The sequence below is a fragment of the Coregonus lavaretus genome (genome assembly GCF_964263955.1).
Source record: "Coregonus lavaretus genome assembly, chromosome: 4".
Lineage (NCBI taxonomy): Eukaryota > Metazoa > Chordata > Actinopteri > Salmoniformes > Salmonidae > Coregonus > Coregonus lavaretus.
The window spans coordinates 5,482,156-5,505,405 of NC_139991.1; the positions used below are offsets into that span (position 1 = coordinate 5,482,156).

The 23,250-nt window shown below is 42.9% G+C and overlaps 1 protein-coding gene across 1 annotated transcript in view; it reads right to left on the reverse strand.

Annotated features, from left to right (window-relative positions):
- Positions 1 to 21,782, reverse strand: part of LOC311127943 (inositol 1,4,5-triphosphate receptor associated 1-like) — a gene marked incomplete at its 5' end in the record, with an annotated part of 34,857 nt that extends 13,075 nt beyond the window's left edge. Inside the window, 11 exons of the mRNA XM_084159843.1 lie at positions 82 to 159; positions 713 to 886; positions 1,267 to 1,328; positions 1,480 to 1,598; positions 3,827 to 4,039; positions 13,250 to 13,514; positions 13,910 to 14,069; positions 14,380 to 14,506; positions 18,772 to 18,818; positions 21,209 to 21,338; positions 21,597 to 21,782. Of these exons, the coding sequence (XP_084015969.1) occupies positions 82 to 159; positions 713 to 886; positions 1,267 to 1,328; positions 1,480 to 1,598; positions 3,827 to 4,039; positions 13,250 to 13,514; positions 13,910 to 14,069; positions 14,380 to 14,506; positions 18,772 to 18,818; positions 21,209 to 21,338; positions 21,597 to 21,782 (1,561 nt within the window). The remainder of the gene's footprint in view (positions 1 to 81; positions 160 to 712; positions 887 to 1,266; positions 1,329 to 1,479; positions 1,599 to 3,826; positions 4,040 to 13,249; positions 13,515 to 13,909; positions 14,070 to 14,379; positions 14,507 to 18,771; positions 18,819 to 21,208; positions 21,339 to 21,596) is intronic.
- Between the last annotated feature and the right edge of the window lie 1,468 nt (positions 21,783 to 23,250).

Consider the following 23,250-nt stretch of genomic DNA (forward strand, 5'->3'; position numbering starts at 1 on the left):
TATAAATTTTTTATGCAGGGCTTTTCATGCTCTCCAGTGAAGAGAGTCAATATTATCTCACAGACAGAAAGATGAACGTACCTATTTGAGGGGCTGTGATAAGAGAGGTGCTTCTGGACGGTACAGGTGAGGAAGATGGTGTGTGGTTGGGAGAGAGACCTGTGGACAAAACACACACATTTGTTTTATGCTTGGACAATGAAAGTACAGTATACTGCTTCAGCATCGCTTTCCAGATAACAACGCAATATAAAAACTATAGTTATTGGGACTTCATTTGATATCTGCTACTGTAGTCTGTTACGTGAGGGAAGACTGGAATTATCTGGCATGCATTCAGAATGCTGCAAGACGAAGGCATGAGGGCACGTACGTGATGTTCAGATAACTCCGGAAGCCAAGATAGAAAAATACAGCAATTACAATGACTCACTCACGCAATTCAGCTAGCAGACTTGTGGGTTTGTTGGCTGCTCATTGTATTTCATAACCAGTGTTAAAATAATAAAAATATTGTTAAACCAAATTTACATTTCACCAGCTGATTAAATCTCTACTGTGTAAATAGTGGTTTTAAGCTGAAGAGCTTATTAATGTGTCATATTTTGTATCATCTGTCTGTCTCTGTCTTAAGTAAGACTTACCGTAAAGTACTTGTATATTTCCCTGTTTCACTTGTATACCAGTCTGTAAACCAGTGACTGTCTCTCACCTGTGGGGGATTCAGAGAGGCTGCAGGTGGACTTTCGGCCCCTGCGGCTCAGGAAGCGGTCACTGACTTTCTTGGCCTCCTGCAGTAGCTCCAGGTTCTTCTGACGGTCCTCCTCAGAGAGCTGCAGCTCAGGCAGACGGTCTTTCACCAGGTCTATCACATTGCCTGTGCTGTCTGAGAAGGATACACATGTACACACGCACAAGTCGTAATTAAAACACAAACAGAGACAATAAGAGACAAATGGCAACAACCAATAGTCTTCTCTCTGAGCTAAGCACAGAGCAACAAGCCAACATCAATAGTAATCAAAGCAGAGGCATCCAGGCACTGAGAGCTTTGGCTCTGCTTTTCTAAGGACAAAGGGCCCCAGTTCTCTATGCTGTCAGACACTGATGACCAAACTTAGACATTTCAATAGATGGAATTAAAATTAGCCATACAATGTTATGCTGAAAAAAATCACAATGGAACACACATTTTGAACAATGGACTTATGTAAGTGTTGTTAACATGAGGCTATATTTAGCCTTTAAGTACTTGACTGTACCCACCGACTGTAGTGATGGGTCCTCCCAGGGAGTTTCGGGACAAGCAAGGTCTGGGACTGTGTGGTCTGGGAAAGAGAAACGTGGAGGATCGATTTTATTTTCTAGAAATATCTCGATGCTGGTTTGGATAAAGTGGCTCATTTTTCAAGAGGTGGATTGCTCTCAAGCTTTTTTGACATGAACAGTCCTGTTCTGAGGATGAAATAACACATGTACCTGGTCTGTTCCAGAGGGCGACCGTCTGCTTGGAACACGGTTACGGACGCTTGCTTTGGGAAGACAATGGTGGGAGCAGGCATGGCCATGGTAACTGCTCTACTTTCAACTGGTGTATACTAGAGAGAAAGATATGTGAGAAACAAAAGGTTTCAAATAAGTTAGGAGAGGTGTAACTTTTGTTGTGCAGCAAGACCAGAACTAGTCCGCATGAAAAAGGTTTTGAGTGGACTTTTGAGGGACCTGGATAACAGAAATGGGATCCTGACACCTGAAAAATCAGATATTGTCTCTCAAATAGAAGGCAAATTCATAGATATGGATATTGTTATTGCAATTACGTAAATTGGGGGACAATTTCATTTAAGTCATTCGAAACATAAAAGCATGCAAAACAAAGATTACAGAGATATTTGAGTAAACATGTCACCAAATGGCTTGTGTCACTGCAAAGGCAGCAAAACTTTCTCATTCTCTACCCTTTAACCTTCCTGCTTATGTACACATCTATAACATCTTGTGTATACACTTTCACAGAGATGTTTGGTGACTTGGTTCCCCAAACTGAAGATTTGCTGTTTTCTTAAGCTATTAATGTTGATATTAATGTGAAGACAGAGCCAAACAGACACCTTAAAGTCTCTCTAGGCCCTCCCTGATGTTGACCATGACTGGGACTGTATGGGGAACGTGGTGGAATCCGCAGGGGGAAAAGGACACTTCAACTTCAAGGCATAACCATTTCAAAGCACTTTTAAGGGGAAAATAAAATAAACTTGTGGTCCTCTGTTATCGGTGGGTATTTCAGTGAGACACTTAGCTCTGTTGACTAACAGGTGGTCCCTGGTTTCCAGCAGCAGCATTTCTAGCTCAGCAGCACAATGTCAACAACCTGAACCCCTGAACATCAGAAACTCTAGACAACGTCCCTCTGGATTAAACACATCCTGAACTCACCGGACCTCAGCATCCCAGGAGAGTGGAAGGACAGAATGAACACTCACTTGAACCATGTGATCTGTAACTAAGTCAACCATATTAAGTATATTTCCAACATTAAAGGTCAGGCTTATATACCTCTTTCATTTTAGATTTATATCCTAGTATCCTAGTTCTATCCTCAGATAAAAGTATGCAAATAAACAGTGAGACATTAAATGATACTTCACTGAGAGCTTCACTGAGACCTTTGTCCTGGAAGAGAATGCTAATAAATTATATCCCTATAACAGTCTAAAACTGCTGAAAGGCCAGGGCTATTGTTTAATAAAGGAGGATAATTTTATACGGTTGCCATACCCCCAGGTTAGATTACAGAGGCTCATTGCATTCCTCAGAGAAGTCTTATCTAGGCTGTGTTAATGACTGACTGGGACGGATGACAGTATACTCCTAGGAGGAGTAACTCAGAGGTTTTGGTGAGGCAGCCATCCGCTCAACACAAATCTGTTGTGTCTCTACAGTGTAAATCAAACAGCCGTATATAGCTCCTGACTGTAAACAGACAGCTTTCAGAAAGCCTCTACTTTTTGTCTCAAAGACTAAGAGAGTTTCAATAGCATGTTTTCTGGGAGACATACAGGACTGCGGGCAAGGCCACATTCAGAGACTCATAAAACATCCAAGCTATCCACAGATCTGTATTGTCTACTCAACTCAATAAATATTAGGGTGGGGAGCCACAGGATCTGAACAGATGACAGAACAAAACAACGAGAGACAGTTCAGTCTTTAGAGTAGAGCCAAGATCTGGAGTGTTCTGGACACACTGTGCTAACCTCTCTTGACCACCAGTGCAGTGCAAATTACCGCATCAACACAAAAAAACTGGGTAATAAGAGGGACTGAAGAAAAAAAGTTAGTGAGCTGGACAGAAGAGGAAAGAACATCCTGCTCATGATTTTGCTGGGATTAATTACATATTTTCACTGCTGAGTGAAGCTTTGTTCCTGATTCAAAAATAGAAGTGGGGAAGCCACCATTTTTGGAAAGCAGACCATAAAGCACAGGAATCCCAAATTCACATCATGAAGTAAGTAAAGTCTGGTGAGGGACGGTGAAGGGATTTCTATTAATTGTTACTAAAGATACACACATCCATAACACATTAACATGTATTAGCAATGAATATGTGAGCAACACTATGAGCATAGATATGATCTAAGCCTAATGCTCGTATTGTTCATATGCTATTGTTGCTAACATATTCATTGCAAATCAGTATAGCTTGTCAATACTGAACCTTAGGTTCTAGGTTCAGTATTGATGAGCTAGTGCCATGTATAGCTCTGAGTGAAACATACCACAGCTTTAGAGTGAAGGTTTAGTGTAATGGATAGGTACTCACTGTGCTGGGTGAGCTGGAGGAACTGTCGAGCTCCTCAGGGGAATCCTCTTCTTCTTCAGGGAGGACGGGCATGACGGGGGGCTGTGGGGGACGGGGTCGTGTCAGGGGGAAAAAAAAGGGGCTCTCAGCTGGAATGGGTTGGGTAGGGGATTCTTCTAACTGCTGTTCAGTCTGAACCCAGGGAAAGCAGTACAACTCGTGGCCCCCTCCTTCCTGTAACCAGAATTATATGTATGCAGGCATGAAGTCACAGATGCACAAGTGATAATATACTTCTAACTATCAGGGAAACCACAAAGAAGTATGACACTTCCTCAAATAGGATAAGTGTATTGATACATTTGCTTATGAATGGGTGTGCCAACTGGTGGTGGCTATGTCTGTTTGAACTTTGATGTTGCAAGACAAAACCAATGGTATCATAAGGAAAGGGCCTTGTAGACATACATTCAAAGTCTGTAAATAGTATTGCAGTTGCAGTATTCTGGTCATCTCCATGTAAAAGGACCAATGAGCACCAACATTTGAAGTTTATTACATTTACATATTTTAGCAGACCAGTGGCGGCTCCTGAAAAAATTCTCAGGAGGGGCAATTTTTCTGATGATTTAGGTGACCTACACACATTTTAAAAAAGATATGTCCAGCAACAACATGAAGACAGGGGCAGCATATAAGTCAATACCAGAAGCATTTATTGACTGATCTGGGGAGATGGATTCCAGTTTCTGTGACAGATTATAAATAATCTCTGATGCCTTTGTTATATTAGCTTTTGGTTGAATGTACTGTCGTAGTAAATATATAATGTTATAGCTTGGTCTGACTAAAATCTTGTGCATGACCCATTTTGTGTTGGGCCTTTGTATTCAATACAATGAACAAGAGTCCTATCTTGTCAGCCTTGTCAGCAGGTGGCTAAGGATAACACCCACGCCATAGGTCTCTCAGTTCTTCCAACTCACGAGTTCTTGCCCTGAGGACACACACACACACACCCACACACACACATACACACACACACACACACACACACACATCATCACTGATAAACACACACACACACACACACACATCATCACTGATAACAAACACACACACACACACACACACACACACACACACACACACATCATCACTGATAACAAACACACACACACACACACACACACACACACACACACACTGATAACAAACACACACACACACACACACAAATCCTCTTCTCTTAGGCTGAACATCTGAAGACAGAGAACCCGACTCAGAGCCAATGCAACAGTGACACTAGCCTGGAGGTGACCTCGCCCAACTCATCAGGACCAATCAGAAGATCAGAACTACTAGATTCAACCTACTTCATTTTATTGTATAAAATGTCAGCACACAATGTTTAGGGGCTCTTCTGATAAACTCCCTACGAGTTTGACGAACGGGTCCGTGCACGCGATTCCAGATATCTTTACCTCTGAATAAACTGCCTTATATTATACAATTATCCACCTTGTCCAAAAGTCTCTACTTGGTCTCCGTTCTCCAGTAAACTTGTTTTATCAACAATAGTAAGGTTCAATGACACAGAAAGCAGTTCAATGTCGGGGTACAGAGTCGCTCTCTTACCAGGATCGCGGTCCGCTCTGACCAGGGTGAAGCCGGCCGGCTCCACCTCTCTGTCCGGGACTCTGTCATCCAGCCAAGTCTCCCAGCTGTATTGGGATTCCGCTGCCAGCAGCGTTTTCATTATTTAGTCCGTTCGTAGCGGGTATGTACACGATCAACAAGATCAGTCCAAAACCGAAGATCAGTCCAAAGCAGAATGTTTGCAGAATGTTTGTAAACTAAGTCTACAAATTAAAAACATAAAATAACGCCACACTGCAGGTCACAACAGAGACGCTGCTAGCCGCCATTGTCTTAGTTACGTTCAACGTTACGTCACGTATGACGAAAGCGCGTAAGTGCAAGCCCACAGACACCCATAGAGAATGTATTGAAAGCTTTGAAATGTGAAAAAAATAGATTTTACATGACAGGCTATGAGAGACTTCTGGGCGATTTTCAACCTGACTGAAATCGCCCAAAAAACGGGCGGGGCCATTTGAAGCACGACTTTAGCCTGATTTGACATTTAGTGGCTGGCAGATCAGACGTGAACACTGATAACTGCTGTTGCCGTGATATAATTGATTAGAAAAAAAATCCCTTCCTTTTCCCGTTTGGCAGTGCGTCGCCCATATCGCCCTATTGAACAAGCCGTCCCTGTAGCAGACGCTCTTATCCAGAGCGACTTACAAATTGGTGCATTCAACTTATGATAGCCAGTGGGACAACCACCCTATTTATTTATTTTTAATGGGGGGTGTGGGGGAGAATGATTACTTTTATACTATTCCAGGTATTCCTTAAAGAGGTAGGGTTTCAAGTGTCTCTGGAAGGTGGTCAGTGACTCCGCTGTCCTGGCGTCGTGGCGGAGCTTGTTCCACCATTGGGGTGCCAGAGCAGCGAATAGTTTTGACTAGGCTGAGCGGGAACTGTGCTTCCGTAGAGGTAGGGGGGCTAGCAGGCCAGAGGTGGATGAACGTAGTGCCCTCGTTTGGGTGTAGGGTCTGATCAGAGCCTGAAGGTAAGGAGGTGCCGTTCCCCTCACAGCTCCGTAGGCAAGCACCATGGTTTTGTAGTAGATGCGAGCTTCAACTGGAAGCCAGTGGAGTGTACGGAGGAGCGGGGTGACATGAGAGAACTTGGGAAGGTTGAACACCAGACGGGCTGCAGCGTTCTGGATAAGTTGTAGGGGTTTAATGGCACAGGCAGGGAGCCCAGCCAACAGCGAGTTGCAGTAATCCAGACGGGAGATGACAAGTGCCTGGATTAGGACCTGTGACGCTTTCTGTGTAAGGTAGGGTCGTACTCTGCGAATGTTGTAGAGCATGAACCTGCAGGATCGGTTCACCGCTTTGATGTTAGCATATGAAATTTGGTGTCAAATGAAAGCTAAGAGTCTATATTTTTGGGACATGAAGGCATAGATAGGTTTTTCAATCATTTTCCATCCATAAAATGTGGCATAAGTAAAGGCTTTAATTTCTGGATAAACAGATGGAAAAGGGGTCTTAGAAAACATCTACCAGAAAAAGTCTTAAAAGGTATCAGAAATACATTAAAACACAATAATGTTGAAGTAAAGACCCCTGCCAACTAATATCAACACTTATATTTACTTTTACAGAAACGATTTGCCTGTAAGTTTAGAAATATTGGCAAGTGGCTTGTCATTCTGTTATCAAAAACCCACATATCTTTAAGATATTTTCTAATTTCTCTCCCTCATGAGGAGGGGGATATGAAAGTTCACAGAAGTAACAAGTAAAGGTAGACCTAACAATTAGTTATAGTATTTATGAATTATTAAGTGATTAAAACGCATCACTGTTACCAAATTTGTAACAGAGTGACTGGAAAATCTGTAACATAATGACTGCAATTGAATTGGCCACAATGGAAAATCATAGTAGTAGTTGCCACAGTCGCAGTTGCAGTTGCAGTTGCAGTACAGTACAGCACAGCACAGTACAGTACAGTACATTAAAATGGACTGGACTCTATTGTACTGTACTTATTTACTGTACTGTACTATGCTTTACTGTACTGTGCTCTACTTTACTAAACTATACTTTACTTTTCTTTACTGTACTATACTGAATTATACTCTACTGTACTGTGCTGTACTGTAATCTACTGTGCTGTACGATGTCCAAACTTGTGAAACATAGACGTTTATGATTGGTACAGATTTGGTCCGGTCTGGACCAATAATAGCCAGTGTGTAGAATAATACCCAAACATGCAAAGGAGTATATACAATTGTTCTACTTATTCAGGATGTATCACCATGAATAGAATTACATTCATAATTGCATTTCTGTATAGTCCAGATCAAGGACCCATGATGTGATTTCCACTTCACTTACTAACCAAAATATACAGAACAAAAATATAAACGTAACATGTAAAGTGTTGGTCCCATGTTTCATGAGCTGAAATAAAAGATCCCAGAAAATTGTATTTCTCTCAAATTTTGTGCACAAATTTGTTTACATCCCTGTTAGTGAGCATTTCTCCTTTGCCAAGATAATCCATCCACCTGACAGGTGTGGCATATCAAGAAGTTGATTAAACAGCATGATCATAAATGTGCAGTTTTGTCACACAACACAATGCCACAGATGTCTCAAGTTTTGAGGGAGCGTGAATTTGGCATGCTGACTGCAGGAATGCCCACCAGAGCTGTTGCCAGAGAATTGAATGTTAATTTTTCTACCATAAGCTGACACTAACGTCGTTTTAGAAAATTTGGCAGTACGTCCAACCGGCCTCACAACCGCAGACCACATGCAACCATGCCAGCCCAGGACTTCCACATCTGGCTTCTTCACCTGTGGGATTGTCTGAGACCAGCCACCAGGACAGCTGATGAAACTGTGGGTTTGCACAACTGAAGAATTTCTGCACAAACTGTCAGAAACCGTCTCAGGGAAGCTCATCTGTGTGCTCATTGTCCTCACCAGGGTCTTGACCTGACTGCAGTTCGGTGTCGTATCCAACTTCAGTGGGCAAATGCTCACCTTCGATGGCCACTGGCACACTGGAGAAGTGTGCTCTTCACGGATGAATCCCAGGTTCAGCTGTACCGGGCAGATGGCAGACAGCCATATGGCGTTACGTGGGCGAGCGGTTTGCTGATGTCAACGTTGTGAACAAAGTGCCCCATGGTGGCGGTAGGGTTATGGGCAAGCATACGCTACGGACAACAAACACAATTGCATTTTATCGACGGCAATTTTAATGCACAGAGATACCATGACGAGATCCTGAGGCCCATTGTCGAGCCATTCATCCGCCGCTATCACCTCATGTTTCAGTATGATAATGCACGGCCCCATGTCGCAAGGATCTGTACACAATTCCTGGAAGCTGAAAATGTCCCAGTTCTTCCATGGCCTGCATACTCACCAGACATGTCACCCATTGAGCATTTTTGGCATGCTCTGGATCGACGTGTATGACAGCGTGTTCCAGTTCCCGCCAATATCGAGCAACTTCGCACAGCCATTGAAAAGGAGAGGACAACATTCCACAGGCCGCAATCAACAGCCTGATTAACTCTATGCGAAGGAGATGTGTCGCGCTGCATGAGGCAAATGGTGGTCACACCAGATACCTGACTGGTTTTCTGATCCAAGCCCCAACTTTTTTTTTTAAGGTATCTGTGACCAACAGATGCATATCTGTATTCCCAGTCATGTGAAATCCATAGATTAGAGCAGTGTTTCCCAACCCTGGTCCTCCAGTACCGCCAACAGTACAACGTTTCGTTGTAGCCCTGGACAAACACACCTTATTCAGCTCATTGAGGGCTTGATGATTAGTTGACAAGTTGAATCAGGTGTGCTAGTCCAGGGCTACAATAAAGATGTGTACTGTTGGGGGTACTGGAGGACTGGAGTTGGGAAACATTGGATTAGAGCTTAATGAATTTATTTCAATTGACTGATTTCCTTTTATGAACTCTAATTCAGTAAAATCTTTGAAATTGTTGCATGTTGAGTTTCTATTTTTGTTCAGTGTAGATCTTTTCAAACTCAAGGTGCCATATCATAGCTAACACCCCATTCTTTCTGCAGACATCTTTGAATATTTTTTTGAGCTTTTGGAAAACGTGGTCAAATCAAAAACTGAGGGAGATTTTACTGTCATTCAGTTACCAAACTTTGCATCTGCACTATTCCTCTAGTAAATGTGTTTTAATAACATTTTCAGTGGCAATTGTTAAAAGTAGGCTTCTGTGTATAGACTTCTGTGTATTTATATATATTTCCAAACTATGAAGTTGGAATAATACTGTGAAATTGTGAAAATTATGATAATGCTCTTTTAGTGTAAGAGCTGTTTGAAAAGACTGTCTGAACTTTCAGCCTGTTTTGGTGGGATGGAGTTTTGGCCTGCCTGGTGACGTCACTAGGCTGTAAATTAGTTAATAATAGACCAATAAGAAAGAGAGTTCCAAACCTCTCTGCCAATAACAGCTAGTTTTCAGTTTTTCCCTCCCAACTCAGACCACTCCCAGACAGTCCTAGCAAAACTCTTGCTTGAGAAATTGCTCTTGATAAGAAGCTATTTTTGTTTCTTTTTGACTATTTTGATTGTAAACAATCACAGTAGTTGGGTTTCCATCCAATTTACGACAGATTTGTATGTGAATATTCAAAAATCTGAATAAAACAATATGCCCATTTTCCACCAGAGATGTATTTCCATCAAACTGACCTTTTGCGGGTAAAAGTCTGTGCGCGATGATGTAGTGCAAATAAATGACTTTTTCCATTAAATTCCCATCTACTGAATGATAAATACAGGTTAAATGGGTTTCCATCGCATTTTCAACCCTACTGATGGTTTTGTCACAAACACCGTTGCGTTATATAGCAAATGTGCCCACTCTTGTCTTGGCACATACGGTTTAACCAACAGCTCGCAGATACAGTGCGGGTAGTCTACCTACAGTGCATTTGGAAAGACCCCTTGACTTTTTCCACATTTTGTTACGTTACAGCCTTATTCTAAAATGGATTAAATAGTTTTTCCCCCTCATCAATCTACACACAATACCCCATAATGAAAAAGCAAAAACTGGTTTTTAGACATTTTTGCAAATGTATTAAAAATAAAAAACTGAAATATCACATTTACGTATGTATTCAGACCCTTTACTAAGTACTTTGTTGAAGCACCTTTGGAAGCGATTACAGCCTCGAATCTTCTTGGGTATGACACTACAAGCTTGGCACACCTATATTTGGGCAGTTTCTCTCATTCTTCTCTGCAGATCCTCTCAAGCTCTGTCAGGTTGGATGGGGAGTGTCGCTGCACAGCTATTTTCAGGTCTCTCCAGAGATGTTAGATCGGGTTCAAGTCCGGGCTCTGGTTCGGCCACTCAAGAACATTCAAAGACTTGTCCTGAAGCCACTCCTGCGTTGTCTTGGCTGTGTGCTTAGGGTCGTTGTCCTGTTGGAAGGTGAACCTTCACCCCAGTCTGAGGTCCTTAGTGCTCTGGAGCAGGTTTTCATCAAGGACCTCTCTGTACTTCCATTCATCTTTCCCTCGATCCTGACTGGTCTCCCAGTCCCTGCCACTGAAAAAGAAGTGCTGCAGAGATGGTTGTCCATCTGGAAGGTTCTCCCATCTCCATAGAGGAACTCTGGAGCTCTGTCAGAGTGACCATCGGGTTCTTGGTCATGTCCCTGACCAAGGCCCTCCTCCCCCGATTGCTGAGTTTGGCCGGGCGGCCAGCTCTAGGAAGAGTTTTGGTGGTTCCAAACTTCTTCCTCTTAAGAATGATGGAGGCCACTGTGTTCTTGGGGACCTTCAATGCTACAGAAATGTTTTGGTACCCTTCCCCAGATCTGTGCCTTGACACAATCCTGTCTCGGAGCTCTACGGACAATTCCTTCGACCTCATGGCTTGGTTTTTGCTCTGACATGCACTGTCAACTGTGGGACCTTATATAGACAGGTGTGTGCCTTTCCAAATCATGTCCAATCAATTGAATTTACCACACGTGGACTCCAATCAAGTTGTAGAAACATATCAAGGATTATCATTGGAAACAGGATGCACCTGAGATCAATTTCGAGTCTCATAGCAAAGGGTGTGAATACTTATGTAAATACGGTATATCTGTTTATTATTTGTAATACATTTGCAAGAATGTCTAAAAACCTGTTTTCGCTTTGTCATTATGGGGTATTGTGTGTAGATTGATGACGAAAAAAAGTAATTTAATACATTTTAGAGTAATGCTGTAACGTAACAAAATGTGGAAAAAGGGAAGGGGTCTGAATACTTTCTGAATGCACTGTACATTATGAGATTACTATGGATAAGAGCGATATTATTTGTATTTGTCAAACGGCAGACAACCATTGATCATCATGTCACCAGAATAAGACCCTCAATATTTATTGGAAAGGAGCAAGCTCATCCCCTTGCACATTAATCACCCTGTGAAGTTCATCATCATTTATTTCATCTGTAGCTTAATAAACTGCATGCTTTCCCGAGTCATAGTGGGAGGACCACACAACATATCATCGCGTGACTCCAAGTTTACTTCAATATGATAGTTATTATATCAATGTTTCCACATAAAGGCATTTCCACCACCATTTCTCAAATAATAAATTTTACCGACACAAAAAGATCCCACCATGTCGAACGAACAAATTGTTTGTCGGCATTTATAAAATTGTACAGGCATTTCATGTTTCCATCAGCCCGTTACAATGGAATTGTATCACTCTGTTACAATGGAATTGCACTTCTCTCAAATAACTTGGTTATGATGCAATGAATTATCATTGCAATATTCCAGATCCAGCACAACTCTCTAGTGGCATATTACTATAATAATGTTTCAGACAAAAGCACCACACAGATATGTCAGCTGCTTCTCTCTATTGTTAGACCTGACTAGCAAGTCCCGCAGCCTCCAGAACTGTGCATAAACAAATGTGACCTTTCTCTCCCCAGAGGCGGGGGCGGATGAGCCAAGTTAATCTGGAAGAACGGGAATCCCAGAGGAACGCATTCTTCCAGCTATTAAAATTAGACTTATTTCATTCTGAGAATGAACAAAGAAAAACAAGATACCCTTGCCTTGCAACGAATCTAAACATCTATGACAGGCAAATCAAACTGGGAGGGCAGCGAGGTAACACAATGGAGGATGAAAGGTTAGCAGGGTCGCAATTAAATCGTCATAGAGCAAGGTTAGCTTGAACTACCATATTTACATGAAAAGGAGCATATCTAACCACACAATCACAATCTGATTCTAAAGGGGAAACAAACACAGTTACATTTATTCTATCCATTTCAATATACCTATGGAAATAACACACTGGGAAAATGTCATACAGCAGAGCCAGAAACATCCAAATCAGACATGTCATCAGTCAGAGCACTGTCGGGGTTGACAGAGGTCACATTCTTACTGGAGTCTCCCTCTCTGAGCCTAATGGTCTTTGCCAGGGCTCACTCCAGGGCTCCTTGCCTCCATTCCAACCCCGCCCAGCCCGTCCCCCCTCATCCTGCCCTGCCTCTCTATCCATCAGCCAACCCGTGCCCCCCACAGCCAGCCCTCAAGCACCACTCACTCTGTTCCTGGGTATAGGAGGGGGTGTTTGTGTAGGAAACCATGGATTTGGAAGGATGTGTACACCTTAAATGGATAAAATAACTTGCTTATGTTTCTGTCTCTGCCCATTTATTTTTGAACTACAGTGATTTGGGAATCACCCGAACATTAAATAATAAAAGAGGCTATCCTCATTAAAGTAATCATTAAAACGTTTTCAGTCTAAACTTACCTTATCTAAGCATGTTATTAAAACAGTCGGTAGATCTCGAGAATGGAAACTCCCACAGTGCTCTAGATCACACCCAATATCTGTTGGTTCTAATTTGTTGCTCCTCCCACTATCTTCTGGTTCAGAGGCTTTACTACCAGCACTGTATCCTGAGTCTGATGGCTGACTCCTCCCACAGTCTCCAGGTGGCAAGGCCTGGCCACTCCCACAGTCGCGGGTCTCTGACTGACAGTAGTCACGGCAACAAGGATCCTCCGATCTGAGACTGATCAAACACATCAACACACTGTTCTTAATCCATAATCAACAGGGAAATCTCTCCAAAATCATATCAAACACAATTATAACCCGTATATCAGCTTGAATATTTGAGATAACTTCCACAGCTTCCTGCTCTGTGAAATACCACCACCTCCTCATGCTAAACCCTGAGAGGTGGGCCTTTCCTAACACACTTTATGCAATCCTCTGACAGTTCCCGCTTCCTCCTAGGAACATACTGAGTGCCACTAAAATATTATTGGGGCGCTGGTGTGTGACCATGTAAACACCGACATCCCTGCACAGTCTCACTTTAGCCTAGCTCTTCAGTGTGGGGGGATGTTAATCTAAACACATGCAATATCCTCTTCCTGTAAAAGAGAGAATATAAACACTAACCGTGCTACATTCTCCTCAGTGTGAGCAGCAGCATGACTGTCACAGGCAGACTGAGGGGGTGTTTCCGGTGGGACGGTAAGAGGAGGTGCACACTCGTACTGGAGGAAGACTTGGGATGGGGACACTGGGGGCGTTTGTGTCTCTGACACTGGGATGGAACCTACGAGAGGGAGGAACCAACACGGTCAGACAGGGAGGTCCCAGTCACACTAACAACATGTTGTAGGCAAAGTAGCAGACGTGTGAAAACAAAACACATTAAACAAGCAGATAGACAGGAGATAAGAGCAAAAATGACAGGCAGATCAAATGACAGGCAAATGAATGTTAGCACTGTTTACCTGCCAAAAGGAAGTGGAAGAGATGTGAGGTGCACATGAGCATTTCGCTGCACCTTTTATACCTGCTGTAAGCTGTGTATGTGACAAATACATTTGATTTTTATTTGTAGATGGCAGTGGATCTATTACCTAAAAATGCAGGTGCAGGACCATCACTGCTGGTACTGTTGTGCTTTTGGTCTGGGACAAAGTCAGGACATTGGACTTGGCTTGGTTTGTTCTCATCATTGCAGGGTGCCTCTGAATCGTCACAGCTCTGACAGACAGAAAACAACATCTTCCATTATCCATTCATGAACTATGCTGTGTCATCCACACTCATCATCTCCTAGTCCCTACCTATGTTTAATGTTTTATGGGGCTGTTAGCCGTATCATATCTAGCCTATTTTGACAAAAAAAAAAAAAAAAAAGAGAGACTGCATCAATGGATTTTTCTGACATCACGACAATGAGGGATTGAGTGTTCTGTGTTCAGTATTCACTAAGCAAAAGGGAATAAATTAAAAGCTGTAGAACAGAAAACATTCAAAACCACCACCCTCTTATCTTCGCTGATAAGTAATCCAGAGTGCACATTTCATTGAGGAATGGCTTCCTGAGTCCTGAGTCCAGACACAGTACAGTAACAGTGTATGCTGATAAATGTCATGACAAACATGGCTAACATGGCTAGAGGATGCTGGGAACGTGAGGCTAATAGAGCCATCCCTCACAAGGGAGGAAGTAGACTGTTTAGCGGTCTCCTAGGAACAAGAAGGATATTTAGACCAGGCCTCAGGAAGATGAAAGTACTTATGTTCTTATTCTCTACTCGTTTTTATAGAGTTAAAAAAACACCCAGGAACAGCAAATGTGAGCTAATACAAAACCTTGAAAAACAATTTATTTTCAGTTTGAAATACTTATAATATAACTGGAGTTGCTTGACCCCTTTGTAAGGACATGGCCTTTTATTTTCCATAATCACATTGAGCCAATGAGCCAGGAGAACTGTGTGCCAGTCTCTGATCAGAAAAACTAGACCCAACACTGACCAAATTAAATCACTGTCCTGTTATGGCCTTCACAAAATACAATGTCCAGATAGGCCAACTTCCTACAACTGGAGCTGTGATGAACCATTCATATACAACACAAAATGCACCCGGATCTCCTGTCTAACATACTACAATAAACAGATAAATGATTTGTCATAAAAGTTAATAACAAGCTGTTATAAATCTCTAGTGCATTATCAAACATCAGAGAATGCTGCCGTGTTTGACTATTTCCATTAGTGTGAGGGTGTAGTGAGATCAGGTTCAGTACCGGAGGTCTCCTCCTCATCAAGCCTGCGTATTTACTCCTACACACTTCTATACCTGTACATGATGAAGGAGATGAAGTGGAGAGAACACTTTCAAACAAAGTTAAGATATGGATAAAACAATGATCTAAAGAACAGCCACACAATGACAAATAAAAGCAGTCCAGGAAGACTGCTGTACTGTGAGAGTGCAACATTGCAAGGGTTTTGACACACTGTAAAAATATATATATTTGAATTCAACTAAATATTATTAACTAACTGGTTCCACAGCTTTTTTTTCGGTCAAAGTGTTACCTGAACTTAACATTTTTTGTTGGCCCAAACTTAGCTCCAACATGAGAAAACGTAGGCAAAAATTCAGTCAAATTAAAACAATGTTTGCTTAAATTGTCTCGTGTTAATTAAACTAGAAATTATTATTTGGGTGGCGTAGCAGGAAGATCAGAATGCCTTGAACCAAGAGGTTGTTAGTTCAAATTCCAGGTGAGGGCATGTTGAATAATAATTACTGCATAAATGAACATGCACAATGTAATCATGTATGTCAACGTGTGTCAAATACGTAAGTTGAAAACATTGTATGTTAAAAGCACTGTGTGTGTTTGTAACTAGTTCCACAGCCATTTTTTAGGTAAGGTGCCAAAATAATAATTTCTAGTAAAATGAACATATGAGAAAGTTGAGCAAACACATCATTTGATAGAATTTTTGTCAAGTTGTCGCTAAGTTTGGGCCAACATTTTTTTTAGTTCAGGTAACACTTGGACAAAAAGTTGAGTAAACAAAAAACACTGTGGACCAGTTACTTAATAAAAATTAGTTGAAACAACTAGATTAGTGGGTGAGACAGTTTCTGGGAGTCCACAGTGAGAGTAAATTTCAAAGCAAACAGAGTCGAGGGGGCCAAGCTGAGCTGCAGGAGTCTAAACAGAGAGACAATGAGATGAATATGGCAGTGTAATTGAATCACTCTGATTATTTCCTGCCAGGCCCGGGAGTACATCAACGCCTGCAAGGCTCTGTCCACTGGACACACAGGGCCTCTCAGCCTCTCTCTCCCCTGACCAGAGCTATTTTCGGGAACCTCCAGCCGGTCCCCTTTAGCAGGCAGGTCCCTGAGGGCTACAGAGTTACCTCACGGCAAGGCAGTGGCCTGGCCTCGCTGCTCCCTCATGATAAAGTGAGCTGAGCAGAGCGTTCGCCCCGACCCCCCCCCTCCCCTGTTACGTAAGCTGTTGCCAGATTTGTTTAAAATTTGGTTGTGTGAAGCACAGGGAGTACAGGACCGGCAGAGGAAGTGGTGGTTACACAGCCACCATCCCAGATAACAGGATATGGAGAGAGTGTGAGAAAGATGAGAGGTGGATGGCGGAAGATAGAGGGGAAGGCAAGTGAGCTTGTTCAAAATACCAATGCCATTTAGGCTATCATGGCTATATACAGTATAGCAATAAAACAAATAAGTCATTAGCATCTGCTGGTCATGCATAGAATCACAGTATGTGCAACTTCCAACCAACTCTTGTAATTATTATTGCCCCTTAGCAAACCATTGCCATCTTCCCAATAAGTGACAGCCTATAGACCCTCACCAAAAGTATGCATATTCCAACAAAATCATAATAACCCCAAAATGATGATGAACAGTGCAAATGTACATAGCCAAAGATACTAACAATAAAGTGCATGTCATGCAGCTGCAGACCCTCTAATCTTTAAACAAATAAAACGTGCGTACAATACATCATCTCTACCTGTCCACAGAGCAGAGAATAGATCATAGCTGTACCTGTAATCTCCTGTGAGAGATACCACCTCCACTGCTTAGCTCCACATAAACTCCACATAAAACACCCGACAGAACCTTCCCTCAGTCAAACTGTCATTCCCAGATTTTTTCACAGAAAACCCAGCTATCCCTGGCTGTCTCTTTTCTTTCCTTTCCCCGTCTTTTTTTCCCCAGCACCAGCCTCTCTTTCACTCCTGGGAGCTTTGACCATTTAAGGAGAAGGATCTGTGTGCCTCTCTGGGCTGCTGCTGTGTATGTGTACAGCTCTTCTCTAAGGCTGCCGCTCCGCTCCACTCAGCCCTGACTGATCACATCTCCTGAATTACACTCCAACTCTGAGCTCCAACTCTGAGCTCGTACTCTGCCTGGGAGCGTCAAATTGCTTTTTTTTTCTCCTCTCTGTGGTCATTCTGTGGGGGCAGAGGTCTGACCAGGGATGGGTAGAGTTTGGATGTGTGTGTTTGATCAAAACACCCTATAACTCAAACTATAATTCCTCAATCCCCCACCAGATCAGAGTCTAGGACACAGTTTAGGGTGTAAACAGTCTTCCAAGCAGTCACATAACCTCAAGAAATGAAGGGTGGATGGGTAGCTCCTACTGAGCGCCTAAAATAAACACACAGACATACACGCACATGCATGCATGCTCATGCACACATATGCATCCTCTGTTCTCTACATACAGAGGCACACAGACTAAAAAAGCTCTCCTGATAAGCTTCTCAAATGTTATGGATGATCTGAGTTTATAAGCTTTTTTACAGTAATAGACCATAAGACCATTAGAGAGCATGAGAAACAGGGGATACGACATATCACATTAAGTAAGTGGAAGGTAGAACCAGTAACAGCGGACACATTATGGAACCTGTTTACATTTTAAATCAGATCACAACAAAAAGAGAAAAGGCCTTCTGTCAGTGTGTGATTATTAAATGATCCAATAATGACACAGCTAGCCTGTATCTCACTGTTCTGGGAGCAGCAGTACAGTTTGCTCTAATATGGGCTGACATGGATAATTGTTTATCTCAGGTTTGGGTGTTTGAAGCCCAGAAAGGATTAGAGAGAAAGGGAGAAATAGCTGTAGAAAACATTCTAGATATTCCTCTCATATTTAACTCAATTAGATCAAAACGCGAAGCTCCATTCAGAGGCACAGGCTGTCAGCACATGTGGGATCATGCTACTGAACATATACAGAGAACAAAGAGCTTAGTCATCTGGGTTATAAGACAAACATAATAATGATTCAGACAGTGAACTGTCACTACATCAGGAAATAAATTAAATAGATCAGAATTGTAGGAAAAGGGAGAAGACGTGTAGTAAAATATGAACTTGCAAACAATATTTATTATTTGTTATGTTAGCCTATACAACACCTAAAGTACTGAAAAAAAATAAATAAATCTTACCTTGCTGCCACTGTTGCTGCCTCCTCCAGTTCGTGAATAAATGGCCCCTGTTTGAACCAAACCAGAGAAAGTGAGGAGGGCTCAATTTGCATGTTACTGGTACTGTACTGTATGTCATGTAAATGAATGGCATTAAAATGCACTAAATTGGGGAGTATTCCTCTGAGGATGACGCACCGAGTGAGCTGTCTGTCTAATTGGTGGACCGGACAGTATTTCAGGAAGTCCTCTACCTCACCCCCTACCTCCATTTCTAGGGGCAACAATAACCTGGCAACCAATTCCATGGGACGCTTGATCCTCTGGTTGAAAGCACTTGGTCCATGATAGGCCTATTGTGTCATATCCTTTTGAACCTCTCCTGAAAGACACTGTCGTTACGTCATTGCGAACAAACAAAAATCAAAATGACACCAATGCTACATGCTACTTGAAGCATCCTTATCACTGAAAAAGTGCTCATGGTTTTTAGATCTAATTACAGAGGGAAATACAATGATCACAAGGATCTATAATTCATTCATTCTGGGGTCAGAGGCAGGTTGTGATTAAAATAAACCACATCTCAGCTATTTAACTCCAACAGTGGACAGACAGGAAAACATCAGTTTGCACCTCGCGTTGGCAAAACATCTCGGAAGCACTTCATTCTTGTGTAGTATTTATTTTACAATGTCGCCACCAAGAGCTCTCAGCCTCAGAAAAGCATAAATGGTCATAAGAGCCCTTTTGCTTTCTGGCTATAGTAAAAATGTCACATTCGCCCCTGCCACTGCTGATTTCAGTAAACAAATATACATATCTTGTTATATGTGTATGTGAATTGAGCCAGTCTCTTGATAGTGACATACACCTGCTCTACAAGTCTTTGCTCTAGTCCTATAGGTATTACTCATGTAAAACCATAAGCACCTGTACAAGTGATGTTGTACATAATGATAGGGCCTACAGTACTGTATGTACAATATTGCTTTAGTTTACCGTACTACTAAATACAAATGTTTTGGCACAAAATGTTCAGTATGAACAAAACATACTTGAATTCAGGTTAATATATTCTAATAAACACTAGCCCATATTAAACTCTCCTGGTTGGTATGAAAAACGATGTGCAGGGGATATAAAATTGCTTTTAGGGTTTTATGGGTAAATAGGAGTAGAATGACTTAGTAGAATGTAGATAACAAGGTAAACAGACGAAGGCTACTATCCTACAAGCTTATTCCAGGAGATGTTACAGTCAGCGTGTTGGAATACTGGCCTTTTACTAACACCTTAACAGGCCTACATTTGCAAGGTATATTCCAAATATCTTCATTTCCATGCAGAGAGGGCTGGAGGTTCATCCTGTCTTACTGGATGGATTCCATTTGATTTTTTATGTCAAGCTAGAGCTGATGCTGGCATCCAGAGCTCCTTTTATGGAGAGTTACTTCTAAAGTGAAAGCAGCCAGGAGCCATATCAATTGGGTTAGATTACACACAGCCCACATCTAGAGGTATTACATTATCCTGGTGCTGGCTTTCAGTAGTCCACATATCACATATCCCACCTGCAGCGCCTGTACTACCTACATGCAGTATGTGCCATATTCTATGGTTGTGTGAGAATGTCTGCCAGGTGAGAATGCATAAGGTCAGTGTAATGATGTTATTTGAGCATCAGAGGATGCTTCTGGCATATTGCTGTTCTCATGGCAGCTGCTTCATTTGTTAAGCAAATAGAAGACTACTCATCACCACAAAACCCTGGCAGAACAGGTGCAAGGGTCAGGTGATAAACTACACTGTACTGTAAACCTACTGTCCTGATCTGATCACCAACACACTACAAACACTGACCAGTAGGCCTGTTTATACCAAACAACCACCACTGATCTCCAGCATTCTCAAGATTTTCCAAACTCATCAACTTGACCGTGAAGAAGGCTAGGGAACAAATAAACAATAAGGCTGTGACTTTGCATAGATGGACTCCCATCATGGAGGGCACATGAGCATGGCTCCCTTTCGTGTGAACCAAACAGAGCTGGTCTTCCCTCTAGCTGTGAGAGCAAACCACACCAAATGTTCAGTGTTTACAGCCTGGTGTTTCTACTGAGGGGCTTCCTCTATTCCTCCCCAGATAAAAGGGCTTCTGAGACACAGAAAAGAAGGGCAAGGCCCATGGTGGTCACAGTAAACCCTTCATGATGACTGACACTCACCAAGGGGCCTTCAGCCTCTCTGCGCCAGCTGCTTTGTATACCTTACAGTCTGCTGGGTCTATTTCAGTAACATCCCCAGGGACTATTAATAAAAAGGAAAGTGGCTAACTAATTTGTTTCCCTCTGTGTTTCTCCTCTTACAGTAGAATAGGCTAATTAATACTGCTACAGTCAGTGACATACAAATGCTGTGTTTGCCCTGTATTTCAGTAGTAGTAGTCTCATCATACCGCTTATAAGGGGCCATCGAGACTTGCTGTAGCTGTCGCTCACAGGCTCTGGTGGAGAGGGGTTCCTGGGTCTGTCTCTGCCTACAGCTTCAACATCAGGCTGGGCTGTTTGCCCTATAGGACCTGGCAACTTCGGAACAGAAGAGAGAGAGGAAATGCAAATTAAACGGCTGTAAATAACTTTTAAGGGTTTTACCGGAGGAAAACAAACACAGCCTAGTATAATAGATCATTGGTAATCATTGCAAAAGCAGACATGTGAGCGTAAATGTGGGGCTGCATATTCAAAATGCAGATACTAGATTAATTAAAATTCTAAACTTGTATTATTAGGGCTTATTTGAGCTCACTATTCCTGTAATACACAGAAAAGACTATACAAACTGACCTGAGGTTTGGCTGTGACCCTGGCCTCCAGGGCACTGAGCTGACCCTCTGTGTCCACTGCTCTGGTCAGAGCTTCCTCCATCTTCTGAGTGATGCTCTCCATTCTCTCCTTGACCTGGCTGACCCTTCGCTGACTCTCCCTGACCAGCTCAGCTGCCTCCAGGGCACTGCTGACCATGGCCTCCATCCTCCTGAGGGTCACCAGCAGACCTTCCGAGGTCAAAAGCTGGGCTGCTACCTTCTCTGATCTACCTGGGTCCTCCACAGGGTCTGTAGCCACAGCCACGTCCTTACGCTCCTTTGATGCCTCCTCCCCAGCCCAGCCAGGTCCCTCTCTCACCGTGTTGGTCTCCTTGTCTTTGTGAAGAACTCCCACCCTGTCCTGAATGTTTTTGTGCTCAGCAACACCCTCCTGGGCAGTTCTCAGAGCTGCCTCAAGGTGGCATACCTGCTCCCTAATCTTTGTGATGGTGTGCTCTGCCTGTTGGAGCTTGGACTCTGTCTCAGTGAGGGCCTGGCTGGGCTGGGTCAGGGTGTCTTCCGGCTGGGCCTTGGTCCTACTCCCCTCCACCTTAAGGGTTCTCCACCAGTTCACCACAGCTGCCCTCTTGGCCTGGGGCTTCTGCCTCTGCTCCTGCTGCTCCTGTAGCCTCCGCTGTTCCGCCACCTTCTCCTGTCTGTCCTCCCACAGAGCCCTCTGCAGCTCCAGTTCCTTCAGTCTGGAAGAACAGCCTGGACTTTATAAACAACTCACTCACACATTGTTACATCTTGAAGTAACCAAGGATCCTAAAACTGCACTTAACTCTAACATCTTAGACAGAAAGCCAGTAACTACTGCTGATGACATAATGGTAGTCTATATAATTGCTCTGGCAAGTAGCAACACCAGGATTTCTTTTTTTATTGTCTGAATGGGTTTCAATAAATAGCAGCCAATGTCGTACTTTTAATATGTCCGTAATCACAACAGAAGAGAGAAGGGGATAAAAACTCACATACACATTAACCAGCTGCTGCTTGATGCTAGCCTGTGGCTGCTGGCTGTGGGGATATGGCCTCTCCAGGGTCTCAACAGCACAACAACCAACAGAATCCTGAGTGATTGAACAGACATCAGACCCTCAAAACAGCTTCCTACACTTTTATCATTCAGGTGACAGGTGACAGGTGTGTGTGTGTGTGTGTGTGTGTGTGTGTGTGTGTGTGTGTGTGTGTGTGTGTGTGTGTGTGTGTGTGTGTGTGTGTGTGTGTGTGTGTGTGTGTGTGTGTGTGTGTGTGTGTGCGTGTGCGTGTGCGTGTGCATGTGCATGTGCGTGTGCTCTCACCCTCTCTGGGTAGTGTGCATGGAGAAGGTGGGCCAGCTCAGCAGACTTGATCCTCTGAATTATGTTTTGGATATCGTCCCTCTGAGTGTGAGGGGACCGAACCCCACATACTGGGCCAGTCATCTCCTCCAGACCCCTACGCTGCTGGGGGAAATAGATCCTTACAATAAACCTATAGTAACACGATAGGGCTATTGATAACCAACTGCAGAACTAAAGCCTTTGTCACCTGCTGAATGTCCTGGATCTCAGCATGCAGAGAGCGGTGATTAGGAACACCTCCACTCCTTCCCTGGAAACCCTGTGGACTGCTACAGTGCCTGTCAA